At 38.7% G+C, this 23,996-nt stretch overlaps 2 protein-coding genes across 2 annotated transcripts in view; one reads left to right on the top strand and one right to left on the bottom strand.

Annotated features, from left to right (window-relative positions):
- Positions 1 to 14,198, top strand: part of arid2 (AT rich interactive domain 2 (ARID, RFX-like)) — a 138,758-nt gene extending 124,560 nt beyond the window's left edge. The window contains exons 16-21 of the mRNA XM_048607954.1: positions 1,629 to 1,797; positions 7,036 to 7,174; positions 7,273 to 7,361; positions 11,408 to 11,528; positions 11,641 to 11,732; positions 12,740 to 14,198. Of these exons, the coding sequence (XP_048463911.1) occupies positions 1,629 to 1,797; positions 7,036 to 7,174; positions 7,273 to 7,361; positions 11,408 to 11,528; positions 11,641 to 11,732; positions 12,740 to 12,872 (743 nt within the window). The 3' untranslated portion in view covers positions 12,873 to 14,198. The remainder of the gene's footprint in view (positions 1 to 1,628; positions 1,798 to 7,035; positions 7,175 to 7,272; positions 7,362 to 11,407; positions 11,529 to 11,640; positions 11,733 to 12,739) is intronic.
- A 5,194-nt stretch (positions 14,199 to 19,392) lies between these two features.
- The window catches only part of LOC125485391 (protein SCAF11-like), a 42,316-nt gene continuing 37,712 nt past the window's right edge, over positions 19,393 to 23,996 (bottom strand). The window contains exon 7 of the mRNA XM_048607953.1: positions 19,393 to 23,691. Coding sequence (XP_048463910.1) covers positions 23,545 to 23,691 — 147 coding nt within the window. The 3' untranslated portion in view covers positions 19,393 to 23,544. The remainder of the gene's footprint in view (positions 23,692 to 23,996) is intronic.

Raw genomic sequence — 23,996 nt, 5'->3', positions numbered from 1 at the left:
TATGATGCTGCTCGGCCTGCTGTGTTCATCCAGCCCTGCACCTTGTCTCAGATTCTCCAGCATCTGCAGTTCCTACTATCCCAGATCAATTTTCAATCTGTTCAGGATGGCATTTGTTAGTATCGCTGCCTCCCAACGCCACGGATTGGGGTTCGATTCCAGCTTTGGGTGACTGTATGGAGTTTACACATTCTCCCTGTTTCTGCTGGGTACTCTTTCTTCCCACTGTCCAAAGACGGTGGATTGGCTACGCTAAATTGTTCCATAGTGTCCAGGGAAGTGCAGGCTAGGTGGATTAGCCATGGGAAATGCAGGGTTGCAGGAATGGGGCGGGGGGTGGGGGGGGGGGGGGGGGGGGGGGGCGCGGCATTTGGATCTGGGGTGAGATGCTGTTCGGAGTGTTGATGCAGATCCAAGGGGCCAAATGGCCTCTTTCCACACTGTAGAACTCCTATGATTCTATGATTCTAGCCCTATAACCACAATGTCAAGAGAATCATTGATTAGCCATGAGGAATGGGATTTTTGATCATTTTTTCTGTTTTACTATTTGTAATATTATCAATGCTGAGAGCTGCTAACTTTACAGATTTTTTTAAAGGAAAGTATATGTTTTGTCCCGGTACTGATTGAATAGCTCTTCTTAAATTTGCCCTCGGTTGAGGTTTGCTGTGTTTTTGTCTCATTTGAATGAATGCAGAAGGTGATATTGGTGGTGAAAAGTGGAATTTGCTAATGAATTTTGTGGTTGCAGTAGTCATATTTTATGACTACATTTGTCACTGTTCTCCAAAAGGTTCAAGATGCAAGTCAATGTTTTTACATTTTGAAACGGTCAGTAATTTTAAGGTTAAACTTGATGAGCACAACATTTAATATGTCTGCATTTTAATTAACCTTGCTGAACTCAATTCCATCTTAGACGGGAATCCGAGACAACAAGGTGCAGGGCTGGATGAACACAGCAGGCTGCTCCTATGATGCTGCTTGGCCTGCTGTGTTCATCCAGCCCTGCACCTTGTTGTCTCCATCTTAGACGGACTGTTTTATATTTAAATCTTCTTACAACCTTCACTATATTGATGTGTGGTAACCAAGCAGGAGTGATGTGGTGTTTCTTGTAATACTTAAAAATATTAAATTACTTTACTGATTGTTTATGCGACTATAATATGAACACTGTAGCCTATATTGTATGGCCTACAACACCTTATTTTAACTTTTGTCTTTAGGGCGAGCTTCAGGTTTCCACCAAGAGTATAAATTAATCCAGCATTCTGTGATAGGCCAGATTTTGCCGGAGAAGAAACGGAATCTGAACAACTCATGTTATTATGAGCATTTGCAGTGATTTTATAGACCGCATACTCTAAAACCAAAGTTAAGTGAAACCACAAAGTACCCTGCTCCAGCGAAATCTGGCCTTCAAACTCCATTGCAGCATTTTAATCCTGTTTGATTAAATTTCCATGGTGCAAAAAACATTTGGTTATCTTAGATTGGAATGTCTTATTCAACCTTGATTGAAACTAACGATACTTCGTATCTCAGTAGTATTAATGTGCAAGAATATGAATATTTTCCAAGTTATTTTTCCTGAGTAGTATTTATATTGATTTACCTGTGATGAATATTCCTGCAGTCTGCTCCTTTAGCAGTATCATCAGCACCACCATCAGGAACCCAGCAGATCAATTCTCATTCTCTTCAACATCAAGTTCAATTGTTGCACCAACATGGCGAGCTGACAAGAAAACCTGGACAGAATTTCATGTGCCTGTGGCAAGCATGCAGAAGGTGAATATGCATTTTTTTGCTGATTAAGTCACGGATCTGCAAAAGTTGTCTATATATTGGGTAAGGTTTCTCAGGCATGCTATATTGATTTCCTGTGTATTTTATTTAAAAGAAGGGCTCTTGATCCATTCCCTGTTACGTGATTCTATTTGACACAAAGTGGGATGTCCCATCTAGTCTCTTCATGAGGTCGCAGTTCTAGGTCTGAGGTGATTTGTCATTGATTCTTTTCCCTACATTTTGAACAATTTTGGAAGAAATCTGTGTCCTGGTACTCCAAGTTACAGTTAGGTTGCCGTGAATGCTTCGCAATTTTGTTTTAACCGCTTCATGTTTCCCAATGTAATTCAAAGACTTAACTTGACTAATATTTCTGTTCAGTCACATTTGGAAGTTTGGGTGCTCCAGTGAAGTGGTCTAATTGTCTTTCGCTAAAGCATGTGCTTGACTGCCCAACATGTAATCAAAGGAAAGCTGAACCTCTGCTTTCAACAGTAGGATTCTGTTTTGTCTGAACAGGACATTTGTACTATTCGCACACTGTGACATCTGAGGAAGGATGTTCTGGCTATAGAGGAAGTGCAACGAAGGTTTACCAGACTGACACCTGGGATAGCAAGACAGATGTATCAAGAGAAAATGCATTGGTTATGATTGTATTCACTGGAGTTTAGAAGGAGAGTGGGCGGGGAATCTCATAGAAACCTGTAACTTTCTAACAGGACTGGACAGGGTAAATACAGGAAGGATGTCCCTAATGACCAGGAAGTCTAGAACTAGGGATCGCAGCCTTAGGATATGGTGTAGACTATTTACGATGAACTTGAGAGGAAATCTCTTCACCCAGACTGGTGAGCCTATGGAATTCTGTGGTATAAAAAAAGTGGTTGATGTCAAACTATTGAATGTTTTCCAGGGAAGGAGTTAGATATAGTTCTTAGGGCTAAAATGGTCAGTGGGTATGGAGAGAAAGTAGGACAGGGTATTTCATTAGATGATTAGCCATGATGATATTGAAAGGTGGGGCAGGTTTGAAGGGCTGAATGGCCTACTCCTTCTTTCAAGGGGCAAAATGACGTTGAAGTGGAACTAGGCACATATCGTTAGGCAGGTTTATTTTCATGGCAGCAAGCAAAACTGTTGTCTTTCAAAATGTTAAACATCCACCTTGTTATAAAGAGAAATGAGTTAAATGATCGTAAATCTGTATTAACACACACAAAACTTCAAACTGTTAAATTGGCTATAAAATGCTTCAGGAAGTTCTGCCATTATGAAAGTGGCAAGTCTGCCTGTCTGTCTTTTAATATTAGTGTCTTTAAAAATATAAGTGTAAAGTTGGACCACAAATTTTGTAAATTTGAAGAATACAAATTCTGCTTGTATGCTCCAATCCAAACAAATCAGATTTTTGGGCAAAACTGAATGACCATATTTTGTTTGCTAATTTTAATCATAATCCAATTGGAATTTTTATATTATAATTGTCATAAATGTATTATGTTTAAGGCTAAAATTTTTGAAAACCAGAAGTTTTTTTTAGGAAGGATTAATTTTAAATTTAAACACCATAGCAACAGATACTTATTTTAAAGATAGCATTTCAATATATAAAATGGCCTAGTGTGCTAGATAGGAGTAGAAACAAAAGTTGACAGATTCCCACAATACTGGGAAGACAGCTTTTATGGAGCATCTTAAAGTAGTAAAGAGAAATGGAAAAGCATGAAGAAATTCCAGAGCCTAGGATGCAAGTAAGTTGAAGGCATTAAAACAAAGTTGCTGGATAAGCTCAGCAGGTATAGCAGCATCTGTGAAGGGAAAAACAGAGTTAACGTTTCGGGTCTGGTGAACCTCCTTTAAAGTTGAAGGCATGACTGACAACATTGAAACGATTAAAATTGGAAATATGGAAGAGGCCAGAATACAAGAGGAGTGTAGACATAGAGAAGATTTATAGCAATCTGGAGGACCTCCGCAATGGATTTGCAAGCAAGCATGAGTATTTTAAAATTGATGTTTCTGGAGCAGAAGCTAACACAATTCAGTGAACACAGATGATAGGAAATGGGACTTAGATTTCAGCGTTTGATAGGCGAAGCAGATTTTGGATGTGTCCTGTTTTACAGAATGTGGAAGATGAGAGTCTGACGAGGAGAAAATATCCAAATCGAGAGGTAAACACTAGGAGGATTTCAGTAGCAGATAGTGATGGGTGTTGTAACAGCTGGGAATTGGTAATCTTGGTGATGTGTGGTCAGAAAGTTCCAAAGAACTGGGGAGTCAAGGTTTGAAACAAAGTCTAGGTCATCCTCAAGGTGTGACGAGAGAGATGGTCTCTGGCTAGGGAATGGATTTTGGATTGAGCACCGAAACTTCTGTCTTTCCAGTGTTTGATTGGAGGAAGCTTTGATTTGTGGAAATCACCGTGGGAGTTTAGAGGTGATGGTGAGATGTGGTTGGATGTCAACAAATAGACGGAAACGTGACTTTGTGTTTTTAGATGATGTCAGTGAGGGGAAGCATGTCGATGAGAAATAGAAGGGACAAAAGATAGATCCCTGGAGCTTCCAGGTAACTGTGTGGGAATATACGATTTTTTAACTGTATAGAAGAAACTTCAGGTCATAGACTCTCAGTTTTTAATAGCATGGAAAGAGGTCCTTTGACCCATACTGTCTGTGTTGGTCATAGTGTCCATCTATTCATATCCCATTTTCCAGCACTTGGCCAGTAGCCTTGTATGCTTTGGTATTTCAAGTGTTCATATAAATATTTCTTAAATGTTTCGAGAGTTCCTGCTCTACCACCCTTTTTTAGGCACTGAATTCCATATACCCAAACCGTCCGGGAGAAAAGGCTTTCCTCAAATCCCTTCTAAATCCCTGCTCCTTACTATGTAACTGAACCCCCTGGTTATTGATCCCTCTACTAAGGGAAAGGTTTCTCCCAAACTGTTGCATTTATGCCTGTAAAAACTTGGTAGATCTCAATCCGATTCCCCTCAGTCTTCTTTACTCTTGGGAAAACAACCTCGGCCTGTCTCGTCCCTCTTCTGCACCCCAGGCAACGTCCTGGGTGAATCTCTTCTGCACCTTTATACAGTGCAGTCATATTCTTCCTATATTGTCACATCCAGAACCGCAAATGCTGCTAACTAAAAGTACTCCATCATAACTCTTTGCTTTTGCATTCAGTGCTTTGATGATTTAAGGCAAATATGCAATATGCCTTCTTAACTACATTCCTACCTGTCCTGCTGCCTTCACGGATCCATGGATATGTACACTAAGGTCCCTCTGATCCTCTGTACTTCCTAGGATCCTCCCATTCAATCTATAACTCTTGTCTTCTTAATCCTCCCAAAATGTATCACTGCTTTTCAGCATTAAATTCCATTTTACACTGTTCATCCCATCTGACTAGCCCATCTATATTGTCCTATAATTTAAAGGTTTTCTGCTCGCTCTTTAACCATACAACCAACTTTCATGTCATCTGTGAACATACTGATCATACCTCCTACGTTTCATGCCTGCGTCATTAACGTATACAACAAGCAGCAAAGGACCCAACACCAAACCACTGGGTGCAGACTCCAGTTACAGAAATGCCCTTTGACTATCATTCTCTGCTTCCTGTCAATAACGTAATTTCGCCAAATTGCCCTGGATACCACAGGCTGTTAGCTTCTTAACCAGTCTGCCACTGGGAATCTTGTCAAAAGCCTTTCTGAAGTCCATGCAAGCTACTTCAACTGCGCACTCCCCATGTATTCACCTAGTCAGCTTCTCTAAAAATTCAAATTTGGTAGACATCACCTCCCCCTTTATAAAGCCATTCTAACCATCCTTAAATAATCCTTGCTTTCCCCAAATGGATACTAATTAGGTCCCTCAGATTTTTTTTTCTCCAATAGACTCACTGACCGGCAGTTATCTGGTTTATCCTGACCACCCCTGTTTTGGTAATGGCACCACATTATCTGTTTTTCAGTCCTCCGGCTCCCCTACTGTGATCGGAGAGGATTTGACAATTAATGCCAGAGCCGCTGCGCTATTGTCCCTCCCTTCCCACAACAGCATGGAGTACATCTCAGCTGGGCCTGGGAATTTATCCACTTTCAAGCTTAATAAAACTGCTTATACATCCTTTTCCCCAATGCTGATTCATTCAAATATGTCACAGTCATCCTCCCTTATTTCTATACCCACATCACCCTTCTCTCGAGTGAACACAGATACAAAGTACTCAATGTCCCGTCTTAGCTCTCCTAATTTCTTTTTTATATACTTGTGGAGGATTTGAGCCTTTGGTGTGTACCAAAAGCTTCCTTTTTTATTTCCTTATCCAATTCTGTACATAATGTCATCCATCTTTCTCTGGATTTGTTGGTCCTACCCTTCACCTTTATGGGAGCGTGTTGGCCCATCTTTTGAATGTCTTCCACTACACTGATATAGATCTACCGGCAAGCTCCCAGTCAACTTTGTCCAGATCCCATATAATCTTACTAAAATCGACCTTCTGTCAATTCATAATCTTTATTTCTGATCCATCTTTGTCCTTGTCTGTAATTACCTTAAATTATGGTCACAGGTCCTAGATCACAGCTGGGAGAATACTTAAGTTTACAGGTACATTTCTCCTGTGTATTTGGGAATATATTCAGATCTTTGTTTTGTTTGTAAGTTATTCTTAGTCTTTGTAGCTTTTTTCACAAATTGTCATTCTTTTTCTTTTAACTAAAGTAGGGAAGAAATTTTTCGTTCAGAACTATTGCATGCTAATTTTAACTTCAAATAGGCAAAAAAATAAGCAAGATAAAATCTGGAGCAAGACTGGAAAATGCAGAATGAGATGTTGACTATGAGAGATAGTAGGAACTGCAGATGCTGGAAAATCTGAGATAACAAGGTGTAGAGCTGGATGAACACAGCAGGCCAAGCAGCATCATAGGAGCAGGAAGGCTGACGTTTCGGGCCTAGACCCTTCTTCAGAAGCTGTGTTCATCCAGCTGTACACCTTGTTATCTGAGATGTTGACTATGACATGTTTTAGGAAGATACTGTTGGAGGTAACATTTTTTTTGAAACAAGACTGGTGGTCCTTCTCTGTTTCTGGCAAATAGTGGAATGCACAACTGGCCAAGTAATGAAAAACTAGCAGTAAAGAACAGATAATCATCAATGGAGTTGAATTATGGATCATAAAAAATATTTATCATTCAAATTTTAGGTGGTTTGAATCTCCATCTCAGGTATATTATCACGCAGCAACTGAGCACGGAGGGAAAGATGTATATCCAGGGGCATGTATGTGGGAAGCTTGTGAACACTTCCCACGACAGCGACTCTCCTTCATTACTCACTTACAAGTATGTAACTGCAAAGATTTATGAAATGGCAGCATGTTTATTTGTTTTGACTATAAACTTGGTAATACAGCGATGGTTTGATTTTATTTTATGGATAGGATAAACACTGCACAAAAGAAGCACTCCTTACAGGACTGAAGAAGCTTGAAGAGCAAGCACAAGGTGGAAACCAACAAAATTCCAATAAGTAAGGAAGAAAGCACTGATTTTTAAGTATTGGATATTTCTAGAGTTTAGTGTAATTGGGATACTAAATTATTGAATTTTAGCCATTCCACTTGGAAGTCTGTATTTAGGTCAGGTGATAATATATCTGAATAACTGAACAATCAGTCCTCCTGCTCTGCTGCTTCCTTACCTTTTCCCTAGACTGTACCTGTCCTAGCCCTGAAGCCACATCTGCCTTCAGTTTTTCTTCCATCTTTCCTCATGCCCTCTCTGAGCACATTGTTTCTAAGATACCCACATCCATTTTTTTACCCCATTTCCTCTGAACTGTTGACCTTTTGATTTAACTTTCTGATTGTCATGTGAGCTCATGTTGGAAATGGTCCCATCCTGAACATGTTCCTTTCAAATCTCATACCATACTACTCAAAAGGAAGTATCACCTTACCACATCCCTTCTTAAGGCTTAATCTTTTTTCCTCATGTCCTAGAATGTGTACTCATCTCCTAAATCTCTGCCTATCTTTCCAGCAACTCCATGTTTGATGTTCTCGGATCATGCATTCATCCCAGTCACAGCACTGAAATTATGCAAACAGAAATTACAATATAAATTCTCTTGTGACTCTGATCATGGGGTATTATTCCTTCTTGACCCCTTTGCTGCAGCTTTTTAGGTGATGGTTCCAGTAAGGGAGACTTTATACTCCTAGAGAAAAGGAGTAGACAAATTCTAAGTAGCAGTGTAAATAGAAACACTGATGGGGAATGTTCTGAATGTGAAAAGAGCAAGTCAATTAGAAAGAGAGTCAGAGTACGTAGTAACTTGGAAGAACTATATTGCATTTATTTCAATGCAAGGGGCCTTACAGGTAAGACTGATGAACGCAGGGCATGTTTAGGACATGTGATTGGGACCTCATAGCTATTGCAGAAAATTGGGCTGAGAGATGGACAGGGCTGGCAACTCGAATGTTCTGGGTTTTAGATGCTATTGGAAGGATAGGAAAGGAAGGGGAGATTTTGAGTAAAGAACATATTACTGCTGAAAAATTGTTCAGTGAAAATATATAGGTAGAAATTAAAAATAAGGAAGGAAAGATCATCTTGATGTAGTTGTACTACCACTCTGTAGTCAGAGGGAAATTGAGAAGCAAAAATGTCAGGATATCTCCGATTATATGTAAGCATAATAAGGTTGTAGTAATGGGGCATTTTATTTTTCCAAACATTGACTGGGCTTACCACAGTGTTAGAGGTTTGTATGCTGAAGAAATTTGTCAAGTATGTTCAAGAAAATTTTCTTTATCAATATGTAGGAGCAAAACTAGACCACCTTTTGAGCAATAAAGCAGGGTAGGTGACTGAAGTCAACATGGGGGAATACGTTGGGTCTAGTAATCATAATTCTATTAGTTTCAAAATGGTTATGGAAAAGGATATGTCTTCCATAAAAGTTTTTAATCGGAGTAAGGCAAATTTTAATGGTATGAGAAAAGAACTTTCAAAAGTTGAAGTAGACTGTTCGCAGGTAAAAGGATGTCTCACAAGTGGGATAACATAGTGTGGAGCTGGAGCACAGCAGGCCAGGCTGCATCAGAGGAGCAAGAAAGTTGACGTTTCGGGTCGGGAGGTGACACAACCTGTCCATCTTCTCTCCCCACCTATACACTCCTCCTACCTCACTGACCAATCCCCACCACTGCCTACCTGCACTCACCTATCATCATCCCACCTAGCTTCCCCAGCCCCACCCCTCCTCTCTATTTATTTCAGAGCTCCATTCCCCATCCCCACCCGCCATTTCTGAAGAAGGGTCCCGACCCGAAATGTCAACTTTCCAGCTCCTCTGATGCTGCCTGGCTCACAGTGCTCCTCCAGCTCCACGCTGTGTTGTCTCTGACTCTAGCATCAGCAGTTCTTACTATCTCTCTCAAGTGGGAGGTGTTCAGGAGTGTGATGAGAGTTCAGAAGCATTTTGTTCCAGTTAGAGTGAAGGGTAAAGCTGATAAGATTAAGGAGCAATGGATGAATAAAGATATTGAGGTTCTAGTCAAGAATAAAAGAGAATCTTATTTTAGATGTAGACAACTTGGTTCAATTGAATCACTTCATCAAAATAGAGTGATGGGGCATTCTTAAGAGAGAAATCAGGAAGGCAAAGAGGGGATATGAGATAGCATTGGCAGGTTAAGGATAATCCAGAGAGATTCTACAAGCACATTAAGAGTAAGAGGGTAACTAGAGAGAGGTTAGGGCCCCATAAAGATCAAGGAGGTTGTCTTTGTGTTGAACCCCAGATGGCATTGTAGACAGGTGAAGGTTTCTAAGATTAAAAAGTGATCTTGATCAAATGGGTCAATGGGCTGAAAAATGGCAGATGGAGTTCAGTTTGGATAAATGCAAGGTATTGCATTTTTGTACAACAAACATAGGTAGGGCTTATACAATTGATGGTAAGGCCTTGGGTATTGTTCTAGAACAGAGGGACCGAGGGGTTCAGGTACATAATTCTTTGAAGTTTGCGTCACATATAGACAGGGTGGTTAAAAAGGCATTTGGCACACTTGCCTTCATTGTTCAGTCCTTTTGAGTATAGGAGTTGGGAAGTCATGTTGAGGTTGAATAGGACTATTGGTGAGGCCTGTTTTGCAATACTGTGTCTAGCTCTGGTCACGCAGTTGTAGGAAGGATATTAAGCTGGAGAGGGTTCAGAAGAGATTTACCTCGATGTTGGGTGGAATGGAAGGTTTCAGTTCTAAACAAAGGCTGGATAGGCTAGGACCTTTTTTCACTGGAGCGTGGGAGGTTGACAGGCGACCTTATAGCAGTTTATACAATAATGACGTGTATAGATAGAGTTAATGGTAGTTATTTCCCTAGGATGGGGGATTTCAGGACTGGGGACATATTTTTACGGTGAGAGGACTGACATTTTTAAAAGACATGAGGGGATAATTTTTACACAGATGGTGGTTCACATGTGGAATGAACTTCCTGAGGAGGTGACGGATGTGGATACAATTAAAAGACATTTGGATAGGGAATGGGAATGAATAGGAAAGGTTAGAGGGATATGGGCCAAATGCTGGCAAACGGGACAAGATTAATTTAGGATATCTGGTCGGCATGGACGAGTTGGACCGAAGGGTCTGTTTCCGTGCTGTATGACTCTATAACATCCACCTCCCGCACCTGTTGTCTGTTCTGTAGTACAGGGAGACTGGATTCCAGCAAAGCAATCTGATCTATTCATCATGGCCAATCTCAAAAGCTGCCAGTCCAAGTACTGTGGAGTTCCCTGATTTCCCAAAGATCTCTCTTCCATCCCTGCTTTTCCCCATCTATATGCTTCCCGTTAAGTCATACCATCCAAAGATTAGGGCTCAGCTTTCACATATATTCTGCTGCTATATTCTAATCCTATCTGATCTTTGTTCATGCTGATCTATGTTGATTTCTAATGCTCAAGCACCTGGAAATCATAATTCATACTTCTCTTTCATGGCATTTCCCTTTCTTACAGTATCTGCAGCTATACCTCCCTACCACCACTACCACATCAACCACACTTTGATTCTGACCTTTTGTATATTCCCACTGTTTGCTTCACTAGTTAGCCATACCTTTGGTTGTCTAAACCTCACAGTCTAGATTTCCCTTGCAAAACCCCTGTCCACTCTCCTCCTCAAACCACCCCTTAAAGCCTTTTCAAGCATTTCGTCACCTTTCTTAAAAATCTTTTCCTTTACCATTGTGTGTATTTATATTGGATTATACTACTGTAAATCACTTTGGGATATTTATCTCTTAAAGACTATACAATGCTATGTAATTTGAAGAAAAGTCTTATTGAACTTGCGATGTTAACTCTGCTTCTCCACAGATACTGCCAGATATGTTGAGTTTCTTCAGTACATTATACTTTTATATAAATACAAGTTGTTTTAACCTGGTCTTTTAAAGCAAAGTCTCCTTCATTCTCCATGAGACAATGGGAGCAAGGGGCTATAGATATTTTATATAATTAGGCCTATTAAAATTAATCTTCCATTATTTCCACAGGCAGACACCAGCTGGAGCTACTTCTGTTGCTAAAGCACAGAAGACCATTGTGAATCATCCCAGTGCTGCCTTAGTGGCATTGCGGAGAGGATCTAGGAACCTTGCATTTAGAGATTATATGGTCAGTTAAATAAATTGGATTATATTTGATTTAAACAGAGTAACTTTCTTCCGACGGTCTATAATAGCTTCTTTTTCAAAACCAATGCACTTTCCTCAATTTTTTCTTCCAGGATGAAAAGGAAGGTCCAATAACAAAACACATCCGGTTGACAGCTGCCTTAATTTTAAAAAATGTTGCTAAGTATTCAGATTGCGGTCGCAGGTAATGAGAATTTTTGTTTCTTCACTTACAGTTGGAATTCTACTATCGACAATAAGTGAAGATAGATGCTGTGTACTCTCGGGCTTTAGAGAGATACAGCCTTTTGGTCTCATGAGCTTTGGAAGTCACTGATACAATGACTTGCATTTGTAAGGTGCTATTCACATAGGAGAGAACATACTGAGCAGTAGGAAATCAACATTTTGAGAGAACATCGGTTCTGTTACCAAGTGAGAAACACTTGGGTAGGAGTTTTAAAATAAGCTAGAGGATTTGCCCATGGGCTACGATGTTAGTACTGAAGGAGGTTTTCAAATTAAGATGCTTAAACTCTGGAGGATTTTTAAAGAACAATGAATTTGAATTTGATCACTGTGGTTTAAAGCCAGTGATGATCAATACTTGGGGAGGGACACAGCTTGGTTTTTGAAAGTTTAGAGTGTATATAGTGAGGAGCTCCATATTCCTGAGAGAAGACCATTTTAAGAAGTTGGAGTTTGTGCTTAGACCAATGCACAAGCATGCTTAATGTTGTGGTGTTTAGTGGTTATGTTGCTGAATGATCTTGATAGAACGCCTTGACCTGGTTAGGAAAGTTATCGAGCACCTTGTTAGATCCCCTAGACAGTTATAGCTGTACAATATATTCAGTCCAATAATAAAGCTGGAGAATTTTGTGAACAGTTTAAGACCATACTTATTGCAAGGTATGACTGAAGATGGGTGCTTTCACCATTGTTCTACATCTGCTTTGAATTAGGGGACTTGGTTGTGATATTGTTTGGTCACAGAAGTGCAACTGAACGAATAACCATTCCATATAGAGCTGAAGATTTCTGTTGGAATACTCAATAGTCTCGCTGCTCAATTTGAAAGATTTCGGGCTAATACAATGTTACACTTTCATATAAATCTGGTAACATTGCATTATATTAATTCTTGAAAAGCCCCAGCCAGAAAGTTGGAAATTGTTTTAACTGTGGGTTTGTGCTTCATTTTTCTTGCAGATTACTAAAGCGACATGAAAACCAATTGTCTGTACTAGCCCTTAGCAACATGGAAGCTTCCAACACTCTTGCCAAATGCCTTTTCGAACTTGTGCATCTAGAACACTTACAACCACCAGAAGATAAACTCTGAAACAGTGTGTTGACATTACATATATGGCCAGTGTGTACAGTATTCTAAGATGACCTGTAAATGATTTTCAGAACAAAACAGCAAGTCCTATTGAGAAGAGGCCATTGTGGACATAGTTTCTTTAAATCCTTATCCATGTTGCACAGAAGCTTTTCGTTGTGATCACAAACTGATTCTGTGGTTGACCAGCTTTTAATAGGATTACCAATTGTCTGTTTGGAATCCAGTACCATTTTTTAAAAAGTTTGGAAGTAGTAAATACTAAAAATTGAGAGGCTACACAGATCAAATAATAGCATTAATTATTTTTGCCCTGTACCCCGTGTGAGGACATTTTTATATTTTGTAATGAGTGACTAAACTGGGGTTTAATAGAACAGAAATGGATGCACTGGATGTAATGTCTGCGATTGAAGAGGTTGCAGCTTATTTCTAGTGAAGTGTTTTCCTGTTTAGAATTCGGTAGCTTGTTTTTTTTCATACTTGAGCCAATATATTTTCACTTATTTATTATCACATGATCAGTTGTAAATATTTGTGAATAAAATGAACCAACTTTCATGCCACTGCAATCATTGGAAACACAGCTTGTGGTATCAGTAGCATTATTGTTAGGACTCTTATTTTCTAGTGTTTCCTGTCAATTGTAAGTAATTGTGATATATTTCCTGCAGTGGATGAATGTTCTTTAAGTCTGTGTAAATAATTCTGCAATGGTACTGATGCTGTAAAGTCAAAAGCAGTTTTGTGGAACTGATTTTTTTGTATAATACGCCTTGTAGAACTCATTTGCTGGTTGAAAGAGTATGAAATAATATATCTCATGTCATTTTGTAGAAGAAAACTATTGAAGGTATTTTTGGTTTACCCTAACTCGGACCCACTGAAAGGTATCACTTAGTACAAGCGCGGTGCTTGTACAGGATTTTTTGTATCTGTAAATTGTTTAAATACAAGGAATTTTATACAGGTTTTTCTCCGTGTTATATTTACATTAGGTGCAGGTATGGTATTTTCTTCACTATTCATAACATTATTTTCCAATCTAATTATAGTGCAGTATTTTAGTGTTTGTTCTTCCATCTTTAATATTGTACCATTCCACGTTCCTGTTTTGTCTCTAGGTTATGTCCTGAATGGTGTGTTATGTGATCTTTCATAACTGCCTATTGCCTGATGTATTAGCATCCAGAGGAGGGAACACTCTCCTTTCCCATTTCCTGCTTTGTCTGTAGAATGTGCAGTAATAACATACAACAGTTTTACATTAGGTGACTTTAATTACTTTGACTGTTTATAGTTTTAAATAAAAGAGGCTGGACATTTTTGTTTTAGTTTGCACTCATTTATTTCAGATCTGCACACAATAAAACAACCTGCAAAGTTCATGTGTTACCGAGTGTACTCTTTATCAGTTCCAACAATGTTCAGTGAATTAAATGATGTCATATGGTGCCCCTACTGTGGCAAGTTTAACTGTGAGACAGAGTTACATACCTCTGATCAAAGATGCTTCTGTTAACTTATTGTGCCAATTCATATTTGTTTTTGGATACTCATTGATGGTAAAATGGCAATTTGGTGTCACATTTTTGAGTTTTGATTACACTTGCCCAAAGAACTGAGGTGTAACCTCCAAGAATCTACTTGTAATATTACATTAAACCTACAGGACAAAGACGAGATGGGCAAGGTATCCTGTTTATGTTAAAAACCAAAAGAACTGCGTATGCTGTAAATCGGAAGCAAAGACAGAAGTTGCTGTTTAAAAACTCGGCAGTTCTGACAGCATCTGTGGAGAGAAATAGGAGATAATGTTTTGCGCGAGTGACCCTTCTGGAAGTTCTGAGGAAGGGTCAATCGACCCAAAACGTTAATTCTGATTTCTCTCCACAGATGCAGCTAGACATGCTGAGCTTTTGAAGCAATTTTTGATTTTGTTTCTGTTGTTTATTCTCTACATGACCCTCCTGCCCCCTGTTCTATCAGCATATCCTTTTATTTGTTTCTTCTTGTGACTTTACTTTCCCTAACTATTCAGTGAGGTAGTGTGTTCTACATTCTTATCACTCTTTGGGTAAAGCAGGCTCTAATGGGTTCCTGATTGGATTTATTGGTGGCTATGTCTTATTATTTATGACCTTTCAGTTTTGACTCCCCATAGGCTTTGATTTGTGTATGGAGTGCATTTTGATTTTATTCCATTGATAAACCATGGTTTACATGGTGCCCGTTCATCTGAAGAACTTTCTAAATTAATGTTTGAATACTCTGAATACTAGGAGAAAATATTCTCCTAATAAAAATGTAATTTGCATTCACAATATTGTCTGGTGTCTGTTGCATTGCTGAAATATAATCTACTGTGGTTTGTGCATTCATCAGAACTTGCAACTTCCCTATTCTGTTCTATTTGACTGGTAATGGATATTTGCAAATGTGTGGCAATCCATTATCCTTAGGAGCATGTAATGGACTATAGGAAGTTAAGTCTGCAGGCTACTCATGGCACTTCTTGAACATCAGGACCTATGCAGTGAAATCCCTTAGTAGCATGAGACAAAATTGAACTGTTTACTTAAGACCTCCTAGTGAACAAAAATGTTAGTTTATAAAGGTATCAATTTATCTCAAACATTACTCCAGTGTGTCCATGAAGATATATTTGGATCTCCTTGTAACCATCACAGAGGACATCATAACATGCTATAATATGTCACTGCAATGCCATTATTCTCCGGCCCACAGCATGTACACACCAGTCGGAGGTCTGATGCTTCAGCAGCATCTCGTTGGCTTTCTGTAACTCAGACACTGAACCATTCGTTACAATCTCATATCTGATTTTCCATATGCTGTGCAACCATCTTCATGTTCTAGATGTCTGTATCCAACATTGCAAGGCATGCTATTTCTCACCATCTAAAGCTGCTGTGCTTTGCTTTTAGCAAAGAATGATGCTTATTGTATCCCACTGTAGGATAATTGGTGAGCAGTTATCTTCTGGAGCTGTATTTTGCATAAACCTGTTAACTAACTTTAAAACTCTTTCCATGCTACAAGCCTGTCAGAAAGCTATTTGTATATCTGTCCTGCACACAATGGACTTGTGTCATTAAAAATTGTCCTTTTGTACTTACTTACAAATGTGTCCAACCTGAACTTGGAATTTAGTGGGAACAGATATCTCTAATAACTTGCAGTCAATAGTTCTGATCTTTTACAGTCATGTTGCACAGAGAGCATATTCCCATTACATTTACACATACCTTGGGAAATTTTGCTGAAGGTGGCAAGTAACGGTACTACTTAGGGTACAGTTCTCCATGGTCTGGAGTAGGCGACAGGAATGTGCTGTAGTGAGAAAAGTGGCCACTAAGCCACTTCACTTAACTAGTAATTACAATACACAGATCACCTTGCAGCTTGGGATGAGAAAATGGAAGATGACAATGTGGTTGAGCACATAAAGCTGGAATGGTTTATAGGAGTTGAGAATCCACCAGTTTCTAGAAGATACTAGTCTGATTTTGGGCAGGATCATATTCGTGCTGTAGGGTTGATGCAAGCTGAACTGAAGAGATGTAGGCTTTTGAAAGATGGTCAGGGTACTCTAGGTGACAATGCACCTACAGTTTTGGGGAGGAAAAGAAATGTAGCAAGTAGCAAATACCCAGGTATTTTCATTATCAGTCAATTCGCAGGTGGTGGCTATGTTTTTTTTTTATTCACACTTACTAATTTGTGACAAAAATGGTTTGCATACAATATATGTAAATGCAACGTGTATGTGCAACAGTTTTGTTTCTTTGATGTAGCATGCTGGGTTGTCCAATAATAGTCTGCACGCCACTAGAGATGGAACTGTAGCAACACCATGAACCCAGGGCAGCTACAGTGAGGAAATCTGTTTTTAACAGCTTGTGCAGCAGTTACAATCTCCAAGCCTTGTTGGTTTGAGCAGGGAGTTTCAGAGAGCAAGTATTGTGAGACTGGGAGTGAGCTCAACACGCCACTTTCTCTCTCTCTCTCTCTATCCCTAAAAACCTATCCACAAAGCAGGCCTGGACAGGAGCAAAAACCCAGATTGAAAGGCAACTCACTTCTGATCGTCCCTAGTACAAATCCTGCCAAAGCAAGCTTTGAGTGCATACTATCACATGCAAACAGAAAAGCAGTATTAGTTACCCAACTCTTCAACTTGAATCTTGTCCCCAACACCTTTTGGAGCTTAGTCTATCCTGTTTCTTAAGCAAAACAGCTAAAAAGATACTGCTTGCACTTCATAATGTTTGTTTTTTTATTAATTTATTGCTTTAACCTTTTCCTTGAAATTCATGTTGAATGCTGTGCACAAACTTTTATGAAATTCCATTGGCCCCCTTCTGGGAGCAAAAAAAATGGAAATACAGCCTTTGTGGAAATAGGTCAGGAAATCTTTCTTGCAGTGATTGAGAAAGTTGATTCAACTGACATCGCTACCTTTTTGAATTGGAGCACAGGAAGAAACATAAACACAGAAAATAGGAGTAGGCCATTTACCCTTCCTTCAAGTATGTCTCCATTCAATATGATAATGGCTGATTACCCACCCTGTTCCAACTTTTCTACCATAGCCTTAAATATGGTTTTGAGGCCAAAGGGAATAAACTCCTTGAGAACAAAACGTTTTGGCCTCAAGTAGAATGCCACAGACTCACCACACTCTGGATGAAGAATTTTCTTATCAGTCCTAAATGGTCTCCGTGTTACCCTGGTTTTGAACCAGATGAAGGCTGCTGTTTACCATGATATTCCATTGAGGATGCCCATTTACTACTTGTGTTTTGTTTTCCCCTTATGGACAGAGCAGCTCATATCCTAGTTTCTCTGTTGAAGCTGAGAATAAATGTCAGTGCAGACTGCCCTGAGGTGACTGCAGGTATTGGTAAAAATTTACACCAGCATCCCAGCTAACTCAGCATAGTCTCTTTCTATTTCTGATGAATCCAGCACTGAAAACAGTCCTCAAGTAGGATACTGCAAAATTTACGTACCCCAACAACGTTTTGTCAATGGTATTGAAAACTTGCTGCACCTGTAGCCAAGCTGTTCGGTTTCAGTACTGCATTGACATCTGTGAAAAACTGCCCAGGTAAATCATGGACACAAAATGAACAACTCCAACATGGGTGATTATCACCCCATTGGTCTACTCTCAAATATCAGTAGTGATGGTGGGTGTCACTAACAGTGCTTTGAAAGGAAACTTGTTTAGCAATAGTTCTGAGAAGATCACAACCTGAAATGTTAACTCTGTTTTCTCTCCACAGATGCTGCCAAACCTGCTGAGCTTTCCCTGTAATTTCCGATTTCCAGCATCTGCAGTTCTTTTGGTTTTTATTTGCTTAACAATAATCTGTTCATGGTTGTAATGAGGGCAGGGGCTGAATGGCCTAGGCAAAACCCAAACTCAACAGCCTTGGTTTAAGGTTGTACAAAAGAGCTAAATTCCTGAGGGGTGTTAAATGACTACTCTTGCTGTCAAATGTAACCTTGATAACGTTCCATCAAGGATCATGGGCAAAACTAGAGGGGCAGGCAGGGAATGAAGTTCAGGTGGTGATCAGATCAGTCATGATCTTAATGAATGTTGGAGTGGGTTTGAGGTGCTAAATGGTCTACTCCTGCTCCTAACTTGTGTTCTTCCCTCATTCTGCATTCAGCCTTGTTTACTCAAGACTATAGTCTTAACATCAGAAATCTAGCTATGCCTTAACCCTTAGCAACAATTCTAATGTTCCACTTATGACTATCTTGACCATTGAGGGTTGCAAGGAATTTTCTGTTAGAAAATTTACTCAAGGACATTATGATGTAGAGATGCCAGTGTTGGACTGGGGTGGACAAGGTCAAAAATCTCACACCAGGTTATAGTCCAAGAGGTTTTTTTGAAAGCGCAAGCTTTTGTAGCTCAGCTCCCCTGAGGAAGGAGCTGAGCTTTGAAAGCTTGTATTTTCAAATAAACTTGTTGGACTATAACCTGGTGTCATGTGACTTTTGACCAAGGAAGTTATTTGCATTCCAGTCCTTTATAGGCATTCATCTAAAGCTTGCAGATCAAAATTTCTATTCATTGCTGTGGTGGTTTGATACTGTGAAAAGAGAACCGTGTGGTCATACCATCTAAAATTCTAATTTGTTTGGTGAAATGCTAAGTTTCCCAACTGGCATATGTTTCGTCTTCATGGATTTTCAATAGTTAAACATGTTGGCAGTGGTATTTGGTTAAGTATTTCAAAAATTCTGATTTTGTTCCAAGGAAGAAGAAATTAAGTACAATAATGCAATAAAAAGAACTACATCAAAGAGTGTAGGCAGGGCCATTCTGATTAACTATAATCCCCCCCACAGATGGCATTTTACAAAGAGGGTATTAATTTTACTCCTCTTCACCTCCACTAAATGCAACCAGTATGAAATCAGACCCAGTGCAATTTTTAAGGAATCGAAGATGTTGATAAATAAAGTATTTACAGTGTAAACCAAAATGGTTTTATTAATTTAAACTATATACATCAAATAACAGGATTATTTACAAATATAGGTAAAATACATGAATTTAACAACCCAGGAAATGCAGTGTACCAATCTACCATTCTAGTAGGAAACTGATAAATCGCTAAATCAGAGAGAAGGAAAAACATTAACCTTTTACACACGTATATAGTTTTAGAGGATCCAATTAAGATGGACTAAGGGCTAAAGCTTTGTGCAGGCACCCATCAGGTGAAACTGTGCTTACTTCTGACAAGCTGCACTTATTTGTAAAATTACTGATAGATGATTGGTCTTTGGGACAATACAAACACATCTTCAAGATTTTGTCTAGAGTTCACAACCTCAATCTGTTGATGCTGATATATGCAAATGCATGGCAAATGGATCCTGGTTGCTATAGTAACATTACTTCAAGTGCCGACTACTGAGTGGCTTTGAAAAAAAGACTTAAGCTCCAATTATATCTACTGGTGCAGTGGTATACACCAAGTCAATCCAGTTGTAAGAATTTTAAAAATTCATGCAAAGATAATCTTTTCACAGCAAACTTTAAGCAAGCTGTTACTCTATGTAATGTTCTTCTCATTGTTTCTAGTAGTCCTTGGAAGACAATCAAAAATCTGCTGCGTTGGCTTTTGTGGATTTCAAATCCTACTGTGGCAGCATTTAAATCCCAGCGATAAATCTAGAATTGTTCTAGTATCTAGACGAGTTCCAGTAATGGCGACCATGAAATTTTCATTTCTGAGGAAGGGTCACTAGACCCAAAACATTAACTGGTTTTTTGTCACAGATGCTATCAGATTGGCTGAGTTTCTCCAACACTGTTTTTGTATGAAGTTTTCACTGATTGTTGTAAAAGCCATCTTGTTCACTAATGTCCTTGCCTGGTCTACCTACCTGTGACATCAGACATGCAGCAATATGGGTGATTGTCAACTGGCCTCTGAAATGGCCTAGAAGACCACAATTCAAGGACAATTGTGGAAAGTTAATGACCGCTGGGGCCTGCTAGCAATGCCACATCCAATGAAAGAATATATTTTTAAAAATAGTTCAGATTCTCTGCTTAACACTTAAAACAAGTAATCTCCCCTCATTTTTCTCATTCTTACCTCAGTTGGTAGGAATGTGTAATTGAACGACCCAGAGTTAAATTCAGGTCAGTACTGAATTAGCTCATGTTAACCAGGTTGGTAGCAGATTAATGATTCTCAGCATCCCTTGAGTACAAATCAAAACTCATGGTTCCTATCTGATGACCCTGTAGGAAATTCTATACAAGAACAAGAGTAGTAGTGGTTGTCATTAACTCAAGGCCAAACATAATCCAAAACTCTGTTAAATTGGTAAACACTGGCTTCAGAAGGGGAGAAAAACATCCCAGATTGATGATTGTCATCAATTCTAGGATATAAGACATGGTCAATAGGAGAACGAACCAGGAATTTAGTTGTAGTAAGTAACTGATGTATTCCCTTTGAATGTCCCTTCTCATAATACATTCTCCTAGAATAATGAAGCATACTGCCTCTCAGTTTAAAGTTGGAAATTAAAAGGTACCCGATCAGCAATTTCTTAAATGTAAGAGGCTTTTAAAGGAGAAGAAAATAGAGCACCTATCTCTTACTAAATTACATAAGCACAAGGTTATTCATGCGAACATCACAGGAAATGGAAACTGATTCAAAATCCACTAAGATTTATTACAAAATCACCACCGGTGGAGGCTTATGTCAAGCTGATCACGTGAGGGGAATAAAAGTATCTACTGCAAATCATTTTCATAAAATTCTGAATCAACTTATCATAAAGCCCAAGATTTCTGCTGCAATGTATGCCACCATACGAGTATTAATGAAGCAGAAATAAAATGCTTAAGAATCTAACCATCAATACTTAACTTTATAAATTAATTTAAAATGTTAAACAAGTTTGGTTGCACACAATTAATTTCCAGGACATTCCATTGTTTGTAGATATTTTATTACAGAATGGTTACAGCAGGAGATCAATTATCTGTGCTGATCCTCTGAAGAAACGATCCATTTAGGACCTTTCCCCGGACATTTTCCCTATAGCCCTGCAAACCTTTCCAATTTCCTTCTAAGATCTTCAATTGACCCTGCCTCCACCACACTCATGAAGAGTGTTCCAGATCCTAACCATGTGCTCTATTAAGGTCATCCTCATGTCACCATTGGTTCTTTTGGCAATTACCTTAAACCTGTGCCCTCTGGTTCTCTGCTCTTTCAACAAGGAGAACAGTGTCTCCATACATATTCTGCCAGGATATCTTAAGATTTAAATAGCTGTATTACATCTCCTCTTCAAGGAGAACAGTCTTAACTTCTCCAACCTATCCACGTAACTGAACGTTTCGTATCTAGAACTGATCTCTATTCTACATGTCCTAAAGTGTTTGACAGAATAATACTCCAGATGACACTGAATCAGTATACAGATTAAACATTCAAATAAAAGTGAAATACTGCGGATGCTGCATATCTGAAATAAAACCAGTAAGTGCAGGCGAAACTCAGCTGCAACTGTGGAGAATGAAATGTTTTGTCACTGGATTTGAAATGTTAACTCTGTTTCTCTGCACAGATGCTGGAAAAGCTGCTGAGTTTCTCAAATATTTTGTACTGATTATAGGTTTAACATAACTAACATGACCATGAGCAGATTGAAAACTATTTCACGAACATATTAACCTTGAATACAACGGAACAGCATAAACCGAATGCTCACATCTTCGTGGAATCAATATATTTCCCATACTACTTGGGTGTATTATTAAAAGTGTGAAGCCTTTCAGTGAAATTAATACTTTCGACATAAAATGCACAGTGTGCTGTATTCCTGAGAGTTACTTGCGTTTATGAGAAATGTGCGATGTCCTACTCTGAAACTGTCCCGCCCTCTTGTAGCATTAGTGAACGCACTTCCAGGAAAACCAGTGCAAAAACATTCAAAAGCAGATGGTCGAAAAGGGAAGGGAGGCAATGAATTAAGTATGAACACTTCTACTGCAAAATTCTATTAAATAATCAAAAACTAGAAGCAATGTTGTGATGTTGTTCTACATAATTATTAGTTCCAATACACAAATATGATTAAGCACTGCTGACAATAGCAATTTCTGTAAAATTCAGAACACAAACCTTTGGAAACACCAGAAAAAAATACATTTCACTCAATATTCACTCAATAATAAAGTCCTCAAGCTATATATAGACATTTCCATTGTAAGATCTCTGCTGGTAACTTGTCTATTGCCATGATTTGTTAGAATTATCTGAACAAGGTCAGCACCAAAGATGAAATAATTACCATAAGCAGAATGTATTACTATATCATTATCAACAGAATAATCAAAAATAAGCCAACTTTTACAAAGGATATTACATTTGAAGTAAAAATACAGATTTGCTGTCTGAACTCGAATATATTTAAATCCATACATATGTGTCCATCAAGACCCAGAAACTAGTTTGACAAGCAGCAGAAAATTTATTTTGCTGTGTTGAGCAAGTATTACAGAATACTCCTGACATTTTAACCATTCTTTTCTGCTTTTCTCAAAAATGAAACTATAGAATCAAATCTTTTATCAAACATTTCCCACTGAGCAACAGTCCTAGAAGTGTTAAGCAATCATCTTTGTTTAGACCTTATATGCACTAAAACAGCTGATCAGCCTCAGATGCCAGTCTTTAGTGCTTCTACATGATCCAGATCCTTCCAGTTAAACCTGGAAGCTTTTGTACAGCATACAAACGGTTTACAAAAACACTTAACTAGAGTTAACAAAAAAAAAATTCATCGAGATAATTTGATACATTAGGAAATCATCTAACAAATATCACATTTTATACAACTGATCTAGTGACAACCCACGGGAGGGGCCAGGACAGATCATATTAAGTATCCTTACAACTCCAAATAACTAACGACAGCATGCTTTCATTTCACGTTATTGTGTTGTTTCAAATGCTTCAATTTTAGAAAAACACCTAATCTTTTGTAAGGAAAAAAAACGAACCAATAGATAACAAAGTTCCTACTCATCATTCTATTTTGAGCTCATGTTAACACTGGTAACCAATCAGCTACAGCTTTTTATTGTTTAAAAAGATTTGTTCCCAATGATACTGCATTCCTCAGGGTTTTGCTTTGGGTTCCCTTTCCTGGCATGTTTATATTTTTCTACGTATGCTTTTACCAAATTGGCTACTTTTCCTGGGATGACTTCACCACTCTTGCTGTGGCAAACCTATAGAGAAGACACACAAGGTTCAATGAATCTACCTGGACAAATTTAAATTTACGTAGTGCAAATGTGGTAGGTAGGAACTGTTTAATTTATTTAGTTGACAAGACTATGCAAAAAGACATACACCTCCAAGACAAAAAATTAAAAGTCAAAATTTACAGGACAAGTTAATCTACAACTTGCACTGGGATGATCAAAACAAAGTTAATTTTTCATGTCATGCAGGGTTAAACGATGGTTGCGTCACAGGCAGAGGGTTAAAGGCAAAGAGCTGAGGGAAAGCTGCAAGGGGAAGGAGAAGAGAG

The sequence above is a fragment of the Rhincodon typus genome, chromosome 18 (assembly GCF_021869965.1).
Source record: "Rhincodon typus isolate 14 chromosome 18, sRhiTyp1.1, whole genome shotgun sequence".
Lineage (NCBI taxonomy): Eukaryota > Metazoa > Chordata > Chondrichthyes > Orectolobiformes > Rhincodontidae > Rhincodon > Rhincodon typus.
This window is presented reverse-complemented; position numbering and strand designations above follow the sequence as displayed.